At 41.4% G+C, this 21,241-nt stretch overlaps 1 protein-coding gene across 3 annotated transcripts in view; it reads right to left on the reverse strand.

Annotated features, from left to right (window-relative positions):
* mettl14 (methyltransferase 14, N6-adenosine-methyltransferase non-catalytic subunit) overlaps window positions 1-21,241 on the reverse strand; it is a 32,141-nt gene extending 10,900 nt beyond the window's left edge. For 2 of the 3 annotated variants that reach the window (XR_009817711.2, XM_061984386.2), the window contains exons 1-8: window positions 21,022-21,240; window positions 20,088-20,176; window positions 17,582-17,669; window positions 7,350-7,427; window positions 6,817-6,904; window positions 6,616-6,706; window positions 6,394-6,535; window positions 4,503-4,595 (exon numbers count right to left, since the gene is read on the reverse strand). Coding sequence is in view for 2 of the 3 variants with exons in the window: in XM_061984386.2 (XP_061840370.1) it covers window positions 4,503-4,595; window positions 6,394-6,535; window positions 6,616-6,706; window positions 6,817-6,904; window positions 7,350-7,427; window positions 17,582-17,669; window positions 20,088-20,176; window positions 21,022-21,087 (735 nt within the window). In the remaining variant the exon portion in view is untranslated. Of the gene's footprint in view, window positions 1-4,502; window positions 4,596-6,393; window positions 6,536-6,615; window positions 6,707-6,816; window positions 6,905-7,349; window positions 7,428-17,581; window positions 17,670-20,087; window positions 20,177-21,021 lie in introns of all 3 variants that reach the window. The other variant, XM_061984387.1, reaches the window with a different exon arrangement.

Below are 21,241 nucleotides of genomic sequence, written 5' to 3' on the forward strand. Positions count from 1 at the left end.
TATGCTACAAAAACAACATATTTGATGTTCAAACTCATAAAAAAATTTTTTTTTGCAAATAATCATTAACTTTAGAATTTGATGCCAGCAACACGTGACAAAGAAGTTGGGAAAGGTGGCAATAAATACTGATAAAGTTGAGGAATGCTCATCAAACACTTATTTGGAACATCCCACAGGTGAACAGGCTAATTGGGAACAGGTGGGTGCCATGATTGGGTATAAAAGTAGATTCCATGAAATGCTCAGTCATTCACAAACAAGGATGGGGCGAGGGTCACCACTTTGTCAACAAATGCGTGAGCAAATTGTTGAACAGTTTAAGAACAACATTTCTCAAGCAGCTATTGCAAGGAATTTAGGGATTTTACCATCTACGCTCCGTAATATCATCAAAGGGTCTTTTGAGGAGATAAATTGCGCGAGTGGCCCGTGTGCGCGGTAAGACCGAGGCGCTGCCAGCGTACCAGCCCTTTAAAGGGCTGGCATGCTAAAGATCCCGAAGTTACACCTTGTTCTAACATACCAGAGGTCGTTCACCTTGGAAACCTGCTGAGGATATGGCATACTTGCCAACCTTGAGGCCTCCGATTTCGGGAGGTTGGGGGGCGTGGTTAAGAGGGGAGGAGTATATTTACAGCTAGAATTCACCAAGTCAAGTATTTCATATATATATATATATATATATATAAAAGAAATACTTGACTTTCAGTGAATTCTAGCTGTAAATATATATATATATATATATATATATATATACAGCCCCAAGTGGAGGAGTTCAAGTACCTCGGAGTCTTGTTCACGAGTGAGGGAAGAGTGGATCGTGAGATCGACAGGCGGATCGGTGCGGCATCTTCAGTAATGCGGACGCTGTATCGATCCGTTGTGGTGAAGAAGGAGCTGAGCCAGAAGGCAAAGCTCTCGATTTACCGGTCGATCTACGTTCCCATCCTCACCTATGGTCATGAGCTTTGGGTCATGACCGAAAGGACAAGATCACGGGTACAAGCGGCCGAAATGAGTTTCCTCCGCCGGGTGGCGGGGCTCTCCCTTAGAGATAGGGTGAGAAGCTCTGCCATCCGGGGGGAGCTCAAAGTAAAGCCGCTGCTCCTCCATATCGAGAGGAGCCAGATGAGGTGGTTCGGGCATCTGGTCAGGATGCCACCCGAACGCCTCCCTCGGGAGGTGTTTCGGGCACGTCCGACCGGTAGGAGGCCACGGGGAAGACCCAGGACACGTTGGGAAGACTATGTCTCCCGGCTGGCCTGGGAACGCCTCGGGATCCACCGGGAGGAGCTGGACGAAGTGGCTGGGGAGAGGGAAGTCTGGGCTTCCCTGCTTAGGCTGCTGCCCCCGCGACCCGACCTCGGATAAGCGGAAGAAGATGGATGGATGGATGGATGGATATACAGTGGGGCGAAAAAGTATTTAGTCAGCCACCAATTGTACAAGTTCTCCCACTTAAAATGATCATATAGGTCTGTAATTTTCATCATAGGTACACTTCAACTGTGAGAGACAGAATGTGAAAAAAAATCCAGGAATTCACATTGTAGGATTTTTAAAGAATTTATTTGTAAATTATGGTGGAAAATAAGTATTTGGTCAATAACAAAAATTCAACTCAATACTTTGTAATATAACCTTTGTTGGCAATAACAGAGGTCAAACGATTACTATAGGTCTTTACCAGGTTTGCACACACAGTAGCTGGTATTTTGGCCCATTCCTCCATGCAGATCTTCTCGAGAGCAGTGATGTTTTGGGGCTGTCGCCGAGCAACACGGACTTTCAACTCCCTCCACAGATTTTCTATGGGGTTGAGGTCTGGAGACTAGCTAGGCCACTCCAGGACTTTCAAATGCTTCTTAGGGAGCCACTCCTTCATTGCCCGGGCGTTGTGTTTGGGATCATTGTCATGCTGGAAGACCCAGCCACGTTTCATCTTCAAAGCTCTCACTGATGGAAGGAGGTTTTGGCTCAAAATCTCACGACACATGGCCCCGTTCATTCTTTCCTTAACACGGATCAGTCGGCCTGTCCCCTTAGCAGAAAAACAGCCCCAAAGCATGATGTTTCCACCCCCATGCTTCACAGTAGGTATGGTGTTCTTGGGATGCAACTCAGTATTCTTCTTCCTCCAAACACGACGAGTTGAGTTTATACCAAAAAGTTCTATTTTGGTTTTTATCTGACCACATGACATTCTCCCAATCCTCTGCTGTATCATCCATGTGCTCTCTGGCAAACTTCAGAGGGGCCTGGACATGCACTGGCTTAAGCAGGGGGACACGTCTGGCACTGCAGGATTTGATTCCCTGTCGGCATAGTGTGTTACTGATGGTAACCTTTGTTACTTTGGTCCCAGCTCTCTGCAGTCATTCACCAGGTCCCCCCGTGTGGTTCTGGGATTTTTTTCACACCGTTCTCATGATCATTTTGACCCCACGGGATGAGATCTTGCGTGGAGCCCCAGATCGAGGGAGATTATCAGTGGTCTTGTATGTCTTCCATTTTCTGATAATTGCTCCCACAGTTGATTTTTTCACACCAAGCTGCTTGCCTATTGTAGATTCACTCTTCACAGTCTGGTGCAGGTCTACAATTCTTTTCCTGGTGTCCTTCGACAGCTCTTTGGTCTTGCCCATAGTGGAGTTTGGAGTCTGACTCGTTTGAGGCTGTGGACAGGTGTCTTTTATACAGATAACCAGTTCAAACAGGTGGCATTAATACAGGTAACGAGTGGAGGACAGAAGAGCTTCTTAAAGAAGAAGTTACAGGTCTGTGAGAGCCAGAGATCTTCCTTGTTTGAAGTGACCAAATACTTATTTTCCACCATAATTTACAAATAAATTCTTTAAAATTCCTACAATGTGAATTCCTGGATTTGTTTTTCACATTCTGTCTCTCACAGTTAAAGTGTACCTATGATGAAAATTACAGACCTCTGTCATCATTTTAAGTGGGAGAACTTGCACAATTGGTGGCTGACTAAATACTTTTTTGCCCCACTGTATATATATATATATATATATATATATATATATAAATAAGAGAAATACTTGAATTTCAGTGTTCATTTATTTACACATATACACACACATAACACTCATCTACTCATTGTTGAGTTAAGGGTTGAATTGTCCATCCTTGTTCTATTCTCTGTCACTATTTTTCTAACCATGCTGAACATGATGATGCATTGATGTGTGGCATGCACAAAAGTGCTTTCATCAAATGCACTAGATGGCAGTATTGTCCTGTTTAAGAGTGTCACAACATTGCTGTCTACGGCAGACGAACTGCTTTACGGTATACAAAAATGTGACTGCTGTTGTTGTGTGTTGTTACCGTGCTGGGAGGACGTTAATGAAACTGCCTAACAATAAACCCACATAAGAAACCAAGAACTCGCCCTCCATCATTCTACAATTATAACGTTATTGGGCAGGTATGCTGTTTATGTTGTGGGCCTGAATTTCGGGAGATTTTCGGGAGAAAATTTGTCTCGGGAGATTTTCGGGAGAGGCGCTGAATTTCGGGAGTCTCCCGGAAAATCCGGGAGGGTTGGCAAGTATGGGATATGGGTAGGGCCTGTGTTACATTGTACAAAAAGCCGCAACAACTGAAAAATGAAGCAAAACAATATTAAAAAATATATGTGTTAATACTGAACTAATTACGGATAACTGATGTGTTTTCAAATGTATGTAGATTTGTTAAAGCGTTTTTAAAGAAAATATAAGCCTCAATGATATGATTACGTCATATTGACCCTGCCCTGGCCACGCCCCCACCGCCAAATTATGTGTTATCACTTATTATATTTTTTTTCTTATATCGTTGTGCTTTATTTTTCAAGTGTTTCTGTTTATTGTACAATGTACTTTGTTGAGAAATTGTCTAGGGACTTTTACACTATTAAAAAATGACTAGCAACAAAGCTAGCATCTTTTCTCATGTTTAGAGACACTAGAGAGCTGCAGAGAACCACACTCACGTCACTCTTGCTTTGCGCTGCTGCAAGCCTTCTCTCATTAAAAACCTGCCACCGTCCCGTTAATATTAGCAGATTGCACATTTTTGTTAAGTTAAAAACAGCGCCGGACTTTGTGTGACGCCTTCTGGAGAATATATTACTTTCATTTGTTTTCACGTACAAAAAAACACTTATTATTATTATTATTAGGTGTGGCGGCTTTTATTTTGCCGTGGTGACGCGTCACAATCGAATAAATTGAGAGGAAACCCTGACAGCGTCAAGCTCTTGTTAATCAACACTTTTGGCAAGAGCTGCGGTAACTGGCCCGATCTGGCAACGTTAAATAGTTGCAGACTAATCGAGCCATCACTCCACACACATCTTTGTGTCTGACGCATGACAAATAGGCAAACAAAGAAGGCAGTCAACTGGTATGACGCGCAGCAGAAATAACTTCAACTGGCTACAAAAACAAAAGAAACTGAAGACAACATGCTACAATGGGAAGCTCGGGTGTTACCATTCTTCCTAGGTCCAGGCCTTCACCTGAGCCACACCAGAGGAAGACAAAGGAACGGAGGGCAGAGATCTCCTCAATCTCCAGCTTCATGATCTACAAGAACACAAAAGAGGAAACACATAAGAAGGAAATGAAGGTTTGTATCAAGTGGAGCTATTATGCAAAAACAACTTTTCTACCTGTTTTGTGTATTTGCGACCTACAGAAGTCCTGAAAATTTGAAATCAAACATGGAGGCCTTGCGGAGATATTTATAAAACAATCTCGCCTTCCTTCTTACTTCCTCCTAGGGTTGCAAAGGGGTGGAAAGTTTCCGGTAAATTTGCGGACACTTCACCCTTGCTCCTGATGGGTGCTGGTTAGCGCCTTGCATGGCAGCTCCCTCCATCAGTGTGTGAATGTGTGTGTGAATGGGTAAATGTGGAAGTAGTGTCAAAGCGCTTTGAGTACCTTGAAGGTAGAAAAGCGCTATACAAGTACAACCCATTTATCATTTATGATAGACAAATGAATAGAAATAGGCTAGATGAATAAATGAACAGTCAATCAGCATGCTAAATGCTACATTCTTGTATGACAACAGAATGGCTAGCAGAACAGAAGGCAGAGGAAACTACACCTTTTGATTTAGTATTTGCTAGTTGAACTTTACACATCACAAAAAAGGTAAATTCGGATCACTAATGTTGTTAGTGTGGGAATGGGATTTAACATAGAGAAAATGAGCATCACGGCTAACTGAAAAATATTTTGGGTTCATTATGAGACTGTGGTGGTACATAAACCTAGCTAGCTAGAGATATTGGCCCCAAAATCATTGAACAAGTACAGGAACAGCTAGTCTGCTGGAGTAGTCTACAGTCATACAGTAACAAGCAATATTAAAGTGAAATACCATAGATGAAATATATCTACCCCATCAACACTTACCTGACTGGATGAAGTCCTTGGGCTCAAATACTAGTGTGGCCTCAATAGCCCTGCTGTAGTGTGTAGCATGCTGGGAATTATCTGGGCATGTGATGGAAGAATGCACTGCACATGTGATGGAGGAATGCACAGTACAGGGTTGAAATTCTACTGAATTTGCATGAAATCAGGTTATTGTAGCTAATAATCATGCTGCAAGATCTAGCATGTTGCATTCCATGTTTATTCCCATTAATTCCAGTTACTTCCCATATATTCCAATGGAAAGTTTCCAACTTTGAATATTCCCGGAATTTTGCAACCCTACTTCCCTCAAAGAGCTGTTTGGAATTTTCCCCAATTTGTGACATTTTTCCCAATTTTGACTTCTGCAACTATCTCAATAAATGGTAAAAATGTACCAAAAGTGCTTTGCGCGAGTCCACTATTGTACTCTGTAGTTAATAAGCTCCTTCTTTTTTGCTATCCTCTTGTTGAGGAGCAGACTGGCTTGTACATGCACATGCATCTTCCACTGTTGCCATTTTTTAATACAAAGTAGCGAATAGTTTGTACTTAATTCGTCAGCAAACTCGCTATGGACGCTCTAAAAACTACAAGATGTATGACAGGAAGAAGACGCTGTCTAAGTGGAGGCACATAAATAAGACCGCCCACAAAATGGCGCATCCTGATTAGACGGTCAGAAAGCAGCTTGGAAAAGGTCTGTAAAACATCATTAATGCAACATTTGGATCAAAGCACCATCATTACATGTTAAGTAGACCACAAGGAAGTGTTTTAAATGTAGAAAAACTAATCAGAATAAAAAACCAAAACTGTTTAACAGGACTAATGTGGCTTAGCCTTAGATGGGTGTATGTTGCCCCCTGCTGGACAAACACTGCAAACATGTTTGTGCAAGTCTTATTATTCTGCGTAAGATAAAATGAGGTTAAGAGGAATACGCTGGAAAACTCACATCATCCCAGGTCCAGAAGCGCTGTGTGTGGCTAATGCCTGATTCTCTGTAGTATTCCTCTAAAGGAGGCTCAAGGAGGATGACATCAAACTCGCTTTTCAAATTCTGGAGGTCAAAGTGCCCTGGGTCGGCCTGCAGGTACCTGATGATGATGATTAAAACACATCAGATCAATGTGAGGGTTGATATGTATTCCAATAGTGCCATCATTTGGCGGCATACATAGGAGGGGTGTTAGTGCTGGAGATGAGCTCGTCCTTCAGGCGGATCAGCTCTCGTAGTTTGGGGTACTCCTCAAAACGGTCCGCCAAGCCTTAGCCACAAAAAACATATAGTTAGCTACATGGTCCATACACACACACACACACACACACACACACACACACACACACACAAGTAGTACACAAACTTAAACACACTCACCGACATCTCGAATGAAGTTCTGTGGCCTGTGACCCGTGTCCACAAAGTGTTGACAATAATCATTGTGAGGGTTTAAACTCTGGGTACCCTAAAAGTAGATAGATGAAGAAAAATTGTATTAAAGTATTAGATGCATTATTATGATTGTAGTTGACAGCTGCTTTGAAAGCTACATTCAGTTGTTTACAATATTCTACAAAAGGTGAGTACATCTCTTTGCATCAGAACAAAGTACAGTAAACATGGCTGTATTTTAGAGTAGTCCGTGTACAGCTGGTATAGCAGCATAGATTTACTATACACCAAACAAGCATGCGAGGGTCTAGCCTAAAGTCAAGCCTGGTGATGGTAGTGTCATGGTTTGGGGGCTGCACGAGTGCTTCTGGGGGTTGGGGAGCTGCGGTACAGTCATTAAGATGAATTCCAACATGTCCTGTGATATGTTTCTCACTTATTTGAAATACTGTAGCAGCTCGGCATTAGCGATGTCTTGAAAGAAGGTATATGTGAAATCAACTGTGTCATTTACACACCTTTAGGAAAGTACTTGAGTCCTTGTATACTTCCTCATATGGGTTACTTTCCTCCGGCTGCTGCACCTCCACCTCATCCTGACAGACAGCAACGGGACAATTTGTTGGTTTGATTCATTCCATACAACATCGCAACGAGAGCGACAAATATTTAAAAACACATAACTTCATTATTACAGCAGGGTAAACTGGGGCTAAGCGATAAACACGTCATTGATATCGTTAAAAACGTGTTTCATAAAACATTCAATATTTGTGCTTTTTTTGTGGGGAAATAAGGAAAGCGACACAGGAAGTGATCAGTGATCAGTGGGAGGGACACGCTCACAGCCAAACATGTAACAGTAAATATCAAGTTGGGTTGATTCTTTGAATGGAGTGAGAAGAGGAAGTAAAAGCCAGTGCTGCAGAGAACAAAGAAATTGTCAATTAAACAGGAAGTCACCTCAACAACCGTAGTTACACCAATGTGGTCTGCTAAAATATGCAAGGCCCCCACCAATACCACACCACTAGGGATGCAACGATAAGACGATTTCACCATAAAACACGATAAATCTTCCCATGGTTAATATTATCTTATTGAATTACTTTTTAATGGTCATAAATCCATGATTGACAACTCTTGGATAAAGTCAATGACCAGTGACACTGCTCTTTTACTAGCTTGACAGGAAAACAAGAGGCATTAACGTCTTTCTCCATTAAAAGACGACATTCCCTCATCTAAACCTTTATGAACACATTACTGTCTGAGCAACTAGGGTATTCAATTGTGGTAAGCCTGGGGCAATATTGATAAGTCTATTAACCCAACAATAAATGAAAATGTAGTCTGTTATTTTTTCAGCGTGGGTAACCGCCATATGCACACCTTGTTACAGCTGCTACCCTGACCCTAACCCTTGGTACGGCTGCTACCCTGACCCTAACCCTTGATACGGCTGCTACCCTAACCCTAACCCTTGGTACGGCTGCTACACTAACCCTAACCCTTGTTACGGATGCCACCCTAACCCTAACCCTTGGTACGGCTGCTACCCTAACCCTAACCCTTGTTACGGCTGCAAGAGGCAGAGCTGTCACTCTTAGTACTCCACGCACATAAACACTAATAATAATAATAACCACTGCAAAACTCCTAACGCTTAGTAATACCGTCCATCCATCCATCCATTTTCTACCGCTTATTCCCTTTGGGGTCGCGGGGGGCGCTGGAGCCTATCTCAGCTACAATCGGGCGGAAGGCGGGGTACACCCTGGACAAGTCGCCACCTCATCGCAGGGCCAACACAGATAGACAGACAACATTCACACTCACATTCACACACTAGGGCCAATTTAGTGTTGCCAATCAACTTATCCCCAGGTGCATGTCTTTGGAGGTGGGAGGAAGCCGGAGTACCCGGAGGGAACCCACGCAGTCACGGGGAGAACATGCAAACTCCACACAGAAAGATCCCGAGCCCGGGATTGAACCCAAGACTACTCAGGACCTTCGTATTGTGAGGCAGATGCACTAACCCCTCTGCCACCGTGCTGCCCCTAGTAATACCGTAGTAAATTAAAATGATGGAAACACCGTGATTGATAACTGCACTTTGATAAACTTATGAAAAGACCAGTTTTAGCTTGCAAGCTAGCCTAAATACTAACATGAAAACTAGACACATTAACGTCTTTCCCCATTACAAAACGTCATACCTTATTTCAAACAGTGTCTAAGACAGTATTTACATTGAACGTAAAGGCTGTGCACAAAATAATCCATATAAAGTGTGGTGTTAAAACAGATGAATGGCCGTTCAACAGGAAGTGAACTCTCATAAATCAAAAGTAAAACAAACTGATCAACCAATTTGCATTTATAAAACGTTTACAAATTAGAATGGAAGAAAATAAACATTTCTAAACACACAAATAAATAAAAAAAACATGAATCTTATGAAGCCAGAATATATAGATTTTATTGTGTATATAAGTACTTTTTGAGCACATTCATCAACACCGCGTTGAAAATGATAACCGTGATAATTTTGTCACAATAACTTTATTTGTTGTTTTGGTTGTGTATATTGGAGGCTCCTCCGCCACTCCTTAAACAGATTGTATTACTTTTGCTTGTGATTTTTGTTCAAGTACAAAATTATGCTAATTATTTTATTATTTGTTTGTTTTCTTTACCTTGAATACTTAAAAGTTTCCATTTCAATTAGAATGTTAAAGTGTATGGGAAATACAAGTGTATTGCATTTGAAAGGCATATTATCATTACATCGGTGGTTAAACTGCTCTCAAAAGAATGATGGCACTTATATAGTTTGTCTGCAATCATTTGTCAGTTAATAGCAACATGTGTTATCGGCCCAGGCCTATCTACAGGCTATGTTCTCTTAAAAAACAAAAGAGTAAACAATCGATACTCGAAGCGATATACAACAGGAGGTGAATTGCGTGACGTGACATAAACCGAGCGTGACGCACCCAAAACATTTTTGTCTTCATCATTAAAAAAACACTACATTTGAGTGTTTTCCACGGTTGTGTTGACATTTCCTTTCTTTTCTGCCTTGGTAGCAGAGGAGGGGTTACATTTTAAACAAAAATCTTGATATTGACCCCCTTAGTACTTTGACTTCCGGTTCCGGTTCACCGTGCGTGACTGCTCGCTGTTTCGAAAAAAGCTAAGTATCGTTCTATTTGTGTGCTTTTAAATTGTTCTGCAGCTTTCTTTATTACTTTCTCAACATATTTAGTAGTACTATTTAACTTGCAAATCACCCGATCTCTGTCTCTCCACCCCTCCCGCAGCTAGCTAGCTGCTAAGCTAACGAAGCTAGCGCGGAGAAAGGCGTCGCCGGGCGCCGGTCAGAAGGAGTCTACTCCTGCACACCGTGACCAGGACTTCTCGGAAGACAGCAGGAACTTCACTCGGTGACAGAAAACACCGTGAGTATGGCTTCCTGCGCGTCTTGCACCTTACTCACGGAGAGGCTGGCTCTGCTAGAGGGCCGTGTCCGCCAGTTAGAGCAGAGTAATCTCGTAACTTTAGATGTTGCGGACACATCTGCTAGCGTTAGCTGTAGCGAGCTAACTAGCCCAGCCTGTAATAGTCCTAAGCGGCCTACAAGCTACGGTGTACCGGTTGAGACGCATAATAGATTTAGCTCTATAGCTAGTCCTACACCCCAGTCTACCGGGCACCACACCTTAGTCATAGGGGACTCCATCACCCGAAACATAAAGCTTAGCAAACCAGCCACAATTAAGTGCATCCCGGGGGCCCGAGCACCTGACATTGAGGCTAATCTTAGGGAGCTAACTCGCAACAGGCCTAGTAAACACGTACGACAGGCTAATCGCACCACTAGTTATGCGAATATAGTTGTACACGTTGGCTCCAAAGACACTAGGATGAGACAGTCAGAGATTACAAAGAGAAACATAGCCAGGACTTGTGATCTCGCTAGAAAGATGTCCAGGCATCGAGTAATTGTCTCTGGCCCCCTGCCTGCGAGAGGCAATGATGAGAGATATAGCAGATTAGTCTCGCTTAACAAGTGGCTGGCTAGCTTCTGTAGACAACAGGGACTAACGTTTATTGATAATTGGCCCTCTTTCTGGGGCAAACCAGGCTTGCTGATGAGGGACGGCCTTCACCCTAACCAGGAAGGCGCCATCATCCTGTCTAAGAACATAGACTACTGTTTAAGTCACATTTGACTAACTACACTAGAGCAAGCCCGGTCACAGGCAATTACAGAGCCTGCTAGTCCGGGTGAGGAGTCAGTTAAGCTAGAACTAGCCAGCACCAGGCTGGATAATTCCTGTACGCATAGCAATTTTCTTAGAATAACACACAACTCACATAATGTGTTTTCTGTTGTGAATGTGTCCGGGGTAGATATGCATTCTACTGAGGTGGCAAATCATGATGCGTTCAGTCGATCGCAGCATCAAGCAAACAATCTGAAAATTCCCGTCGTATCAATTCCTAGATATGGTCGAAACTATTTAAAGTGCACTACGTATAATAAACGCAACATTATTAATATTTCTACTACGGATAATTTAAACAAAAACTCGTCAAAACAGCCCAATACTTATAATATGGGCTTTTTAAACATAAGATCATTGTCTCCCAAAACGTTATTAGTTAATGAGGTCATTAGAGACAACAATCTTAACGTCATTGGTCTTAGCGAAACCTGGCTCAAACCAGACGAATTTTTTGCCCTAAATGAGGCATCTCCTCCTAACTATACGAATGCGCATATTGCCCGTCCCCTTAAAAGGGGTGGGGGGGTCGCACTAATATACAATGAAAACTTTAACCTTACCCCTAACCTAAATAATAAATACAAATCGTTTGAGGTGCTTACTATGAGGTCTGTCGCACCGCTGCCTCTCGATATGGCTGTTATCTACCGCCCCCCAGGGCCCTACTCGGACTTTATTAATGAATTCTCAGAGTTCGTTGCTGATCTAGTGACGCACGCAGACAATATAATCATAATGGGGGACTTTAATATCCATATGAATACCCCATCGGACCCTCAGTGCGTGGCGCTCCAGACTATAATTGATAGCTGTGGTCTTACACAAATAATAAATGAACCTACGCATCGCAACGGCAATACGATAGATCTAGTGCTGGTCAGGGGTGTCACCACCTCCAAAGTTATGGTACTCCCGTATACTAAAGTAATGTCCGATCATTACCTTATAAAATTCGAAGTTCTGACTCATTGTCAACAAACTAATAATAATAATAACTGCTATAGCAGCCGCAACATTAATGCTGCCACAACGATGACTCTTGCTGACCTACTGCCTTCGGTAATGGCACCATTCCCAAATTATGTCGGCTCTATTGATAACCTCACTAACAACTTTGACAATGCCCTGCGCAAAACCATTGATAGTATAGCACCGCTAAAACAAAAAAGGGCCCCTAAAAGGCGCACCCCATGGTTTACAGAGGAAACCAGAGCTCATAAATAATCATGTAGAAAGCTGGAACGCAAATGGCGCGCGACCAAGCTTGAGGTTTTCCATCAAGCATGGAGTGATAGTTTAATATCGTATAAACGCATGCTTACCTTAGCTAAAGCTAAATATTACTCAAATCTCATCCGCCTCAACAAAAACGACCCTAAATTTTTGTTTAGTACAGTAGCATCGCTAACCCGACAAGGGACTCCTCCCAATAGCTCCACCCACTCGGCAGATGACTTTATGAATTTCTTTAATAAGAAAATTGAACTCATTAGAAAGGAGATTAAAGACAACGCATCCCAGCTACAACTGGGTTCTATGAACACAGATACAACTGTATCTACGACGGATACTGCAATACAAAATAGTCTCTCTTTTTTTGATGAAATAACATTAGAGGAACTAGTACAGCGTGTAAGTGGGATAAAACAAACAACATGTTTACTTGACCCACTTCCTGGGAAACTTATCAAGGAGCTTTTTGTATTATTAGGTCCATCAGTGCTAAATATTATAAACTTATCACTTTCCTCTGGCACTGTTCCCCTAGCATTCAAGAAAGCGGTTATTCATCCTCTGCTCAAAAGACCTAACATTGATCCTGACCTCATGGTAAACTACCGACCGGTGTCCCACCTTCCCTTTATTTCGAAAATCCTCGAAAAAATTGTCGCACAGCAGCTAAATGAACACTTAATGTCTAACAATCTCTGTGAACCTTTTCAATCCGGTTTCAGGGCAAATCACTCTACGGAGACAGCCCTCGCAAAAATGACTAATGATCTACTGCTAACGATGGATTCTGATGCGTCATCTATGTTGCTGCTTCTTGATCTTAGCGCTGCTTTCGATACCGTCGATCATAATATTTTATTAGAGCGTATCAAAACACTTATTGGTATGTCAGACTTAGCTTTGTCGTGGTTTAACTCTTATCTTACTGACAGGATGCAATGCGTCTCCCATAATAATGTGACCTCGGACTATGTTAAGGTAACGTGCGGAGTCCCTCAGGGTTCGGTTCTTGGCCCTGCACTCTTTAGTATTTACATGCTGCCGCTAGGCGACATCATACGCAAATACGGTGTTAGCTTTCATTGTTATGCTGATGACAGCCAACTCTACATGCCCCTAAAGCTGACCAACACGCCGGATTGTAGTCAGCTGGAGGCGTGTCTTAATGAAATTAAACAATGGATGTCCGCTAACTTCTTGCAACTCAACGCCAAGAAAACGGAAATGCTGATTATCAGTCCTGCTAAACACCAACATTTATTTAATAATACCACCTTAACATTTGACAACCAAACAATTACACAAGGCGAATCAGTAAAGAATCTGGGTATTATCTTCCACCCAACTCTCTCCTTTGAATCACACATTAAGAGTGTTACTAAAACGGCCTTCTTTCATCTCCATAATATCGCTAAAATTCGTTCTATTTTATCCACTAGCGACGCTGAGATCATTATTCATGCGTTCGTTACGTCTCGTCTCGACTACTGTAACGTATTATTTTCGGGTCTCCCTATGTCTAGCATTAAAAAATTACAGTTGGTACAAAATGCGGCTGCTAGACTTTTGACAAGAACAAGAAAGTTTGATCATATTACGCCTATACTGTATATACCTTTATATACATATATATATATATATATACCTATACTGGCTCACCTGCACTGGCTTCCTGTGCACTTAAGATGTGACTTTAAGGTTTTACTACTTACGTATAAAATACTACACGGTCTAGCTCCGTCCTATCTTGTCCAATTGCATTGTACCATATGTCCCGGCAAGAAATCTGCGTTCAAAGAACTCCGGCTTATTAGTGATTCCCAGAGCCCAAAAAAAGTCTGCGGGCTATAGAGCGTTTTCTATTGGTGCTCCAGTACTATGGAATGCCCTCCCGGTAACAATTAGAGATGCTACCTCAGTAGAAGCATTTAAGTCCCATCTTAAAACTCATTTGTATACTCTAGCCTTTAAATAGCCCCCCTGTTGGACCAGTTGATCTGCCGTTTCTTTTCTTTTCTCCTCTGCTTCCCTTTTCCTTGAGGGGGGGGGCACAGGTCCGGTGGCCATGGATGAAGTGCTGGCTGTCCAGAGTCGGGACCCGGGGTGGACCGCTCGCCTGTGCATCGGCTGGGAACATCTCTGCGCTGCTGACCCGTCTCCGCTCGGGATGGTGTCCTGCTGGCCCCACTATGGACTGGACTCTTACTATTATGTTGGATCCACTATGGACTGGACTCTCACAATATTATGTCAGACCCACTCGACATCCATTGCTTTCGGTCTCCCCTAGAGGGGGGGGGTTACCCACATATGCGGTCCTCTCCAAGGTTTCTCATAGTCATTCACATCGACGTCCCACTGGGGTGAGTTTTTCCTTGCCCGTATGTGGGCTTTGTACCGAGGATGTCGTTGTGGCTTGTGCAGCCCTTTGAGACACTTGTGATTTAGGGCTATATAAATAAAGATTGATTGATTGATTGATTGATATTCAATACATTTTGCTCCTGGTCCCTATTTTTGATAGGCCATAAAAAATATAAACTCATTTTCGATATGGATGGATATAAAACACTTATGCCGTGATACACTTTTCCGCCATATCGCCCAGCCCGAGGATACCTAAATAAGCTCAACAGTTGATTGTTTACAACGTATCGGGTGTGTAGCGTTTGACAAGACTGGTTAGATTCCTTTCATACTCGTGTGACACTTGTTGACTGATGTTTACAGAAGACCATTTTTACTACAATCTCTGATTCAACTTACTGGAACAGCATTACAGGTTTCATGATGCAACATAAACAATGATTTGTATTTCTCTTATAGCACGTGCCAAACACTGGGGGAAAATGTCTGCAAACAAATGATATGTACACAATTATATACAGTGCCTACCAGTGGCCTAGCGCAGTGGTTCTCAAATGGGGGTACTTGAAGGTATGCCAAGAGGTACGTGAGATTTTTTTTTAATATTCTAAAAATAGCAACAATTCAAAAATCCTTTATAAATATATTTATTGAATAATACTTCAACAAAATATGAATGTAAGTTCATAAACTGAACATCAAATCAAGTAGGCTATTCCATTTATTACAATGCAACAATGCAATATTCAGTGTTGACAGCTAGGTTTTTTGTGGACATGTTCCATAAAGATTTCTTTTTTTTTGAAGAAATGTTTAGAGTTAAGTTCATCAATCCAGATGGATCTCTAATACAATCCCCAAAGAGGGCACTTTAAGTTGATGATTACTTCTATGTGTAGAAATCTTTATTTATAATTGAATCACTTGTTTATTTTTCAACAAGTTTTTAGTTATTTTTATCTTTTTTTCCAGATAGTTCAAGAAAGACCACTACAAATGAGCAATATTTTGCACTGTTATACAATTTAATAAATCAGAAACTGATGACATAGTGCTGTATTTTACTTCTTTATCTCTTTTTTTCAACCAAAAATGCTTTGCTCTGATTAGAGGGTACTTGAATTAAAAAAATGTTCACAGGGGGTACATCACTGAAAAAAGGTTGAGAACCACTGGCCTAGAGTGTCTGCCTTGCGATGGGTAGGTTGTGAGTTCAAACCCCAGCCGAGTCATACCAGACTATAAAAATGGGAGCCATTACCTCCCTGCTTGGCACTCAGCATCAAGGCTTGGAATTGGGGCTTAAATCACCAAAAATTATTCCTGAGGGCGGCCACTGCTGCTGCCCACTGCTCCCCTCACCTCCCACGGGGTGATCAAGAGTGATGGGTCAAATGCAGATGACTAATTTCACCACACCTAGTGTGTGTGTGACAATCATTGGGACTTTAACTTGAACAAAAGTATTGGAACAGTGAGTCCAATTAGTTTATTTTTGTTGTAGACTGAAAACATTTGGGTTTGACATCAAAAGATGAATATGGGACAAGAGATCAACATTTCAGCTTTTATTTCCAGGTATTTACATCTGGATCTGATACACAACTTAGAAGATAGCATCTTTTGTTTGAACCTACCCATTTTTCATGAGAGCAAAAGTATTGTAACAAGTGACTGACAGGTGTGCCTAACACAATTTTTTTTACCTTGAAAATCATTTTTAACCTTGAAAAAAAATGTTTACCTTGAAAATCATTTTTTACCTTGAAAATCATGTTTTAACTTAAAAAATGTTTTTTCAATTTTTAATTTTTTTTTAACTTTTTGAAATTATCTTTTTAAATTTTTTCAAATTTTTTTTAATTTTTCAATTTTTCAATTTTTTTTTTAAAAATTAAAAAAAAAAAAAAAAAAAAATTTTTTTTTAATTTTGTAATTTTTTTTAATTTTTTTTCAATTTTTCAAATTGTTTTTTTAATTTTTAAAAAATTTTTTAAAGTGTGTATGGGTGAAAAAGAAGCAATTGTGAATCTGAGAGAAGATGAACAATCAATCAGAGCCATTGCACAAACATTGGCCATAGCCAGTACAACCATTCGGAATGTCCTGAAGAAGAAAGAAACCACTGGTGTACTAAGCAACAGACCAAGGAAAACATCAGCAGTTAGTGACATCAGCAACAACCTCCAGAGGGCAGGAGTGAAGGTATCACAGAAGACTTCATGAACACAAGTACAGAGCCTACACCACAAGATGCAAACCACTCATTAGCAAGAAGAATAGGAAGGCCAGGCTGGAATTTGCCAAAATGTACAAAGATGAGCCTCAAAAATGCTGGAAAAAAGTTTTATGAGACAAAGATTAACTTCTTTCAAAGTGATGGAAAGGCGAAAGTTTGGAGAAAGAAAGGATCTGCTCATGATCCCAAACATACAAGCTCATCTGTGAAACATCATGTCACGGCATAATAATGTCTATTGTAAGTTACAATTCTGTATTTAAATCTGCTGCTGCTTTACGGTAGGCATGTGTACGTCACTTGAACCAACTTTACGCCGCCGATTCGTCATTCGTGCTGATGAGAGCCCGAATGTCAACCGCTTAGCGGAGACGGAGAGCATAATGGAAGCTAAACCAATAAAACACGACGAGGAATTGGTGCCAAAAAGAGGGAAGATTAACTTTTTTGTTTGGGTCAAGAAGGTCCAGACGCAGACCTAACAACTGTAATCTGCAAAACATGAGACAGTCTGACAAAGTATCAGGATATATATATTTATGTCCGTATCGCACAGCACTACCCCAATTGTCAAAAACATGAGTCAAAACGGAGCCTTGCTGCAGTCACTCACTTTTTGTTCCTCCACATCTTCCTCGATGTCATCTCCCTCCGCCAGGGCCTTCTTTTTGGACGGTGGAGCGGATTGATCCAACGACGCCCTGCGACACGCAAACAGCAGCACAATAAGCATGAACCAATAATAGGTGTCAGAAAGTTGTCATTGTTTTGGCGAGACAGTGATTATATGGTGAAAAACAAAGACAGGGCAGAAACCTGATGAGGCCGACTGCTTTTCTGCTGCAGGCTAAGATGAGGCCATAACCTTCTAGTTTGTACACTGTACAATCTACAGAACATGTCATTATGACACCATTATTCTTGCTAACCACAATATAAATACACACACACATGCAAAAAATATACCCCACCCCCCATTGTGCAGTGTATGATCTGTGACGTAAACACGCTGTGCAATACCTACACTGTCTGTGCGAAACGTGAGCTTTGACTACTGTTTATTGAACGAGGCAAAATGCCGTAAAAAATAATTTAACGACGCCTCGAGGCAGCAAAGATTCCTTGAATATTTTTTGTAATCCAATTACTCAAGGAATCGTTTCAAATCTATCTGCTAGCCAAGAATATACAACAATTCTTCTCAACAAAATAGCCATTTGTACGCACGTACAACACTTAAGACCTTCAGTATATCAGTATGTGGAATTAAATGATGGAATGGACTAAGTAAATAAATCCAACAATGTACTAATATGATCCACTTCAAGAAACTCTTCAAACTTAAAGTGTTTACAAAGTACAAAGAAGAAGAATTTATTTCATCCATCCATTCATTTTCTATATAATCTTACTCATCTCACCATATGAAATATAACTTACTTCACCAATTATCTATTTTTATTGTGATTACTTATGGAGTATATTGTGAATACATTGAGAACAGGAAGTGAACAAAAGTTTTAGCAACTGCTATGTAAAGGAAAAGGGGTAGGATTAAATAAACTCTGCTTCTTCCTCCTCTTTTTCCAACATGTTGAATAGAGAAACTGGAAATTGTGATGCATCATGTTGTATGCATGCATGTGTGATGTATCATGTTGTATGCATGATACATCATGCAACATGCCGGATTGTAGTCAGCTGGAGGCGTGTCTTAATGAAATTAAACAATGGATGTCCGCTAACTTCTTGCAACTCAACGCCAAGAAAACGGAAATGCTGATTATCGGTCCTGCTAAACACCGACATTTATTTAATAATACCACCTTAACATTTGACAACCAAACAATTACACAAGGCGAATCAGTAAAGAATCTGGGTATTATCTTCCACCCAACTCTCTCCTTTGAGTCACACATTAAGAGTGTTACTAAAACGGCCTTCTTTCATCTCCGTAATATCGCTAAAATTCGTTCTATTTTATCCACTAGCGACGCCGAGATCATTATTCATGCGTTCGTTACGTCTCGACTACTGTAACGTATTATTTTCGGGTCTCCCTATGTCTAGCATTAAAAGACTACAATTGGTACAAAATGCGGCTGCTAAACTTTTGACAAGAACAAGAAAGTTTGATCATATTACGCCTATACTGTATATACCTTTATATACATATATATATATATATATATACCTATACTGGCTCACCTGCACTGGCTTCCTGTGCACTTAAGATGTGACTTTAAGGTTTTACTACTTACGTATAAAATACTACACGGTCTAGCTCCGTCCTATCTTGTCGATTGTATTGTACCATATGTCCCGGCAAGAAATCTGCGTTCAAAGAACTCCGGCTTATTAGTGATTCCCAGAGCCCAAAAAAAGTCTGCGGGCTATAGAGCGTTTTCTATTGGGGCTCCAGTACTATGGAATGCCCTCCCGGTAACAATTAGAGATGCTACCTCAGTAGAAGCATTTAAGTCCCATCTTAAAACTCATTTGTATACTCTAGCCTTTAAATAGCTCCCCTGTTAGACCAGTTGATCTGCCGTTTCTTTTCTTTTCTCCTCTGCTCCCCTATTCCTTGTGGAGGGGGGGGGGGGGGGGGGGGGGCACAGGTCCGGTGGCCATGGATGAAGTGCTGGCTGTCCAGAGTCGGGACCCGGGGTGGACCGCTCGCCTGTGCATCGGTTGGGAACATCTCTGTGCTGCTGACCCGTCTCCGCTCGGGATGGTGTCCTGCTGGCCCCACTATGGACTGGACTCTTACTATTATGTTGGATCCACTATGGACTGGACTCTCACAATATTATGTCAGACCCACTCGACATCCATTGCTTTCGGTCTCCCCTAGAGGGGGGGGGGTTACCCACATATGCGGTCCTCTCCAAGGTTTCTCATAGTCATTCACATCGATGTCCCACTGGGGTGAGTTTTTCCTTGCCCTTATGTGGGCTTTGTACCGAGGATGTCGTTGTGGCTTGTGCAGCCCTTTGAGACACTTGTGATTTAGGGCTATATAAATAAACATTGATTGATTGATGTGTGATGTATCATGTTGTACTCATGCATGTTGGAAATAACTCAAACTCAAGTGCATGCAGGTTCCACTTTTGTACCTGCATGTTTCTCTGGTCTCTTCTATCTCCTTGAGTTCATCTTTACTGTTCAGCACAGCCCCGATGCTGTCTGCACTCTCAGCTCCCAGCTGCAGACAAAGAAAGGTGAAAGTGTCACATAGGAATATTGTTTCTTTGACTCTACGTTGTATCATGTTTGGTGTGTGCAGAGTACAACACAACTACGTAGTATCATGTGAGTACAACACATGAAAGTTGTATCATGTGAGTACAACACAACTATGTTGTATCATGTGAGTACAACACAACTAAGTTGTATCATGTGAGTACAACACAACTAAGTTGTATCATGTGAGTACAACACATGTAAGTTGTATCATGTGAGTACAACACAACTATGTTGTATCATGTGAGTACAACACAACTATGTTGTATCATGTGAGTACAACACAACTACGTAGTATCATGTGGGTACAACACAACTAAGTTGTATCATGTGAGTACAACACATGTAAGTTGTATCATGTGAGTACAACACAACTATGTTGTATCATGTGAGTACAACACAACTAAGTTGTATCATGTGAGTACAACACAACTAAGTTGTATCATGTGAGTACAACACATGTAAGTTGTATCATGTGAGTACAACACAACTATGTTGTATCATGTGAGTACAACACAACTATGTTGTATCATGTGAGTACAACACAACTATGTTGTATCATGTGAGTACAACACAAGTATGTTGTATCATGTGAGTACAACACAACTAAGTTGTATCATGTGAGTACAACACAAGTGTACTGTACTGTCACTGAACCATTGAGTTCCACTTTGAAATGTTTCCCCTCATGTATGTTAGCGATGCTGTGCACATTATGCATCATGTAATAAATGTATTTGAATGATCGACATGGACAGTAAAGAATACACAACTAGCAATGTTTGATGCTAACTGCTAGCTACTCGCCTGCTGAGCGAGAAGCTGCCGCCTCAGTTTTTGTCGCTCCCGGATTTCCTGCAGTCGACTGTTCATTTTGTCCCTTTCGCTCTTGTCTGCCGTTCGACGCTCACCCACGTGTGACGACTTAAAACACAGAAATGTTTCCAAAAGTGAATGTTTAGCTGTGGAGGAAACAGCTCGCTTACGTTTGCTACCCGCTCAAAGTGTGAGCACTCGTTGTAAGCCT

The sequence above is a fragment of the Nerophis lumbriciformis genome, linkage group LG25 (assembly GCF_033978685.3).
Source record: "Nerophis lumbriciformis linkage group LG25, RoL_Nlum_v2.1, whole genome shotgun sequence".
NCBI classification, from domain to species: Eukaryota; Metazoa; Chordata; class Actinopteri; order Syngnathiformes; family Syngnathidae; genus Nerophis; species Nerophis lumbriciformis.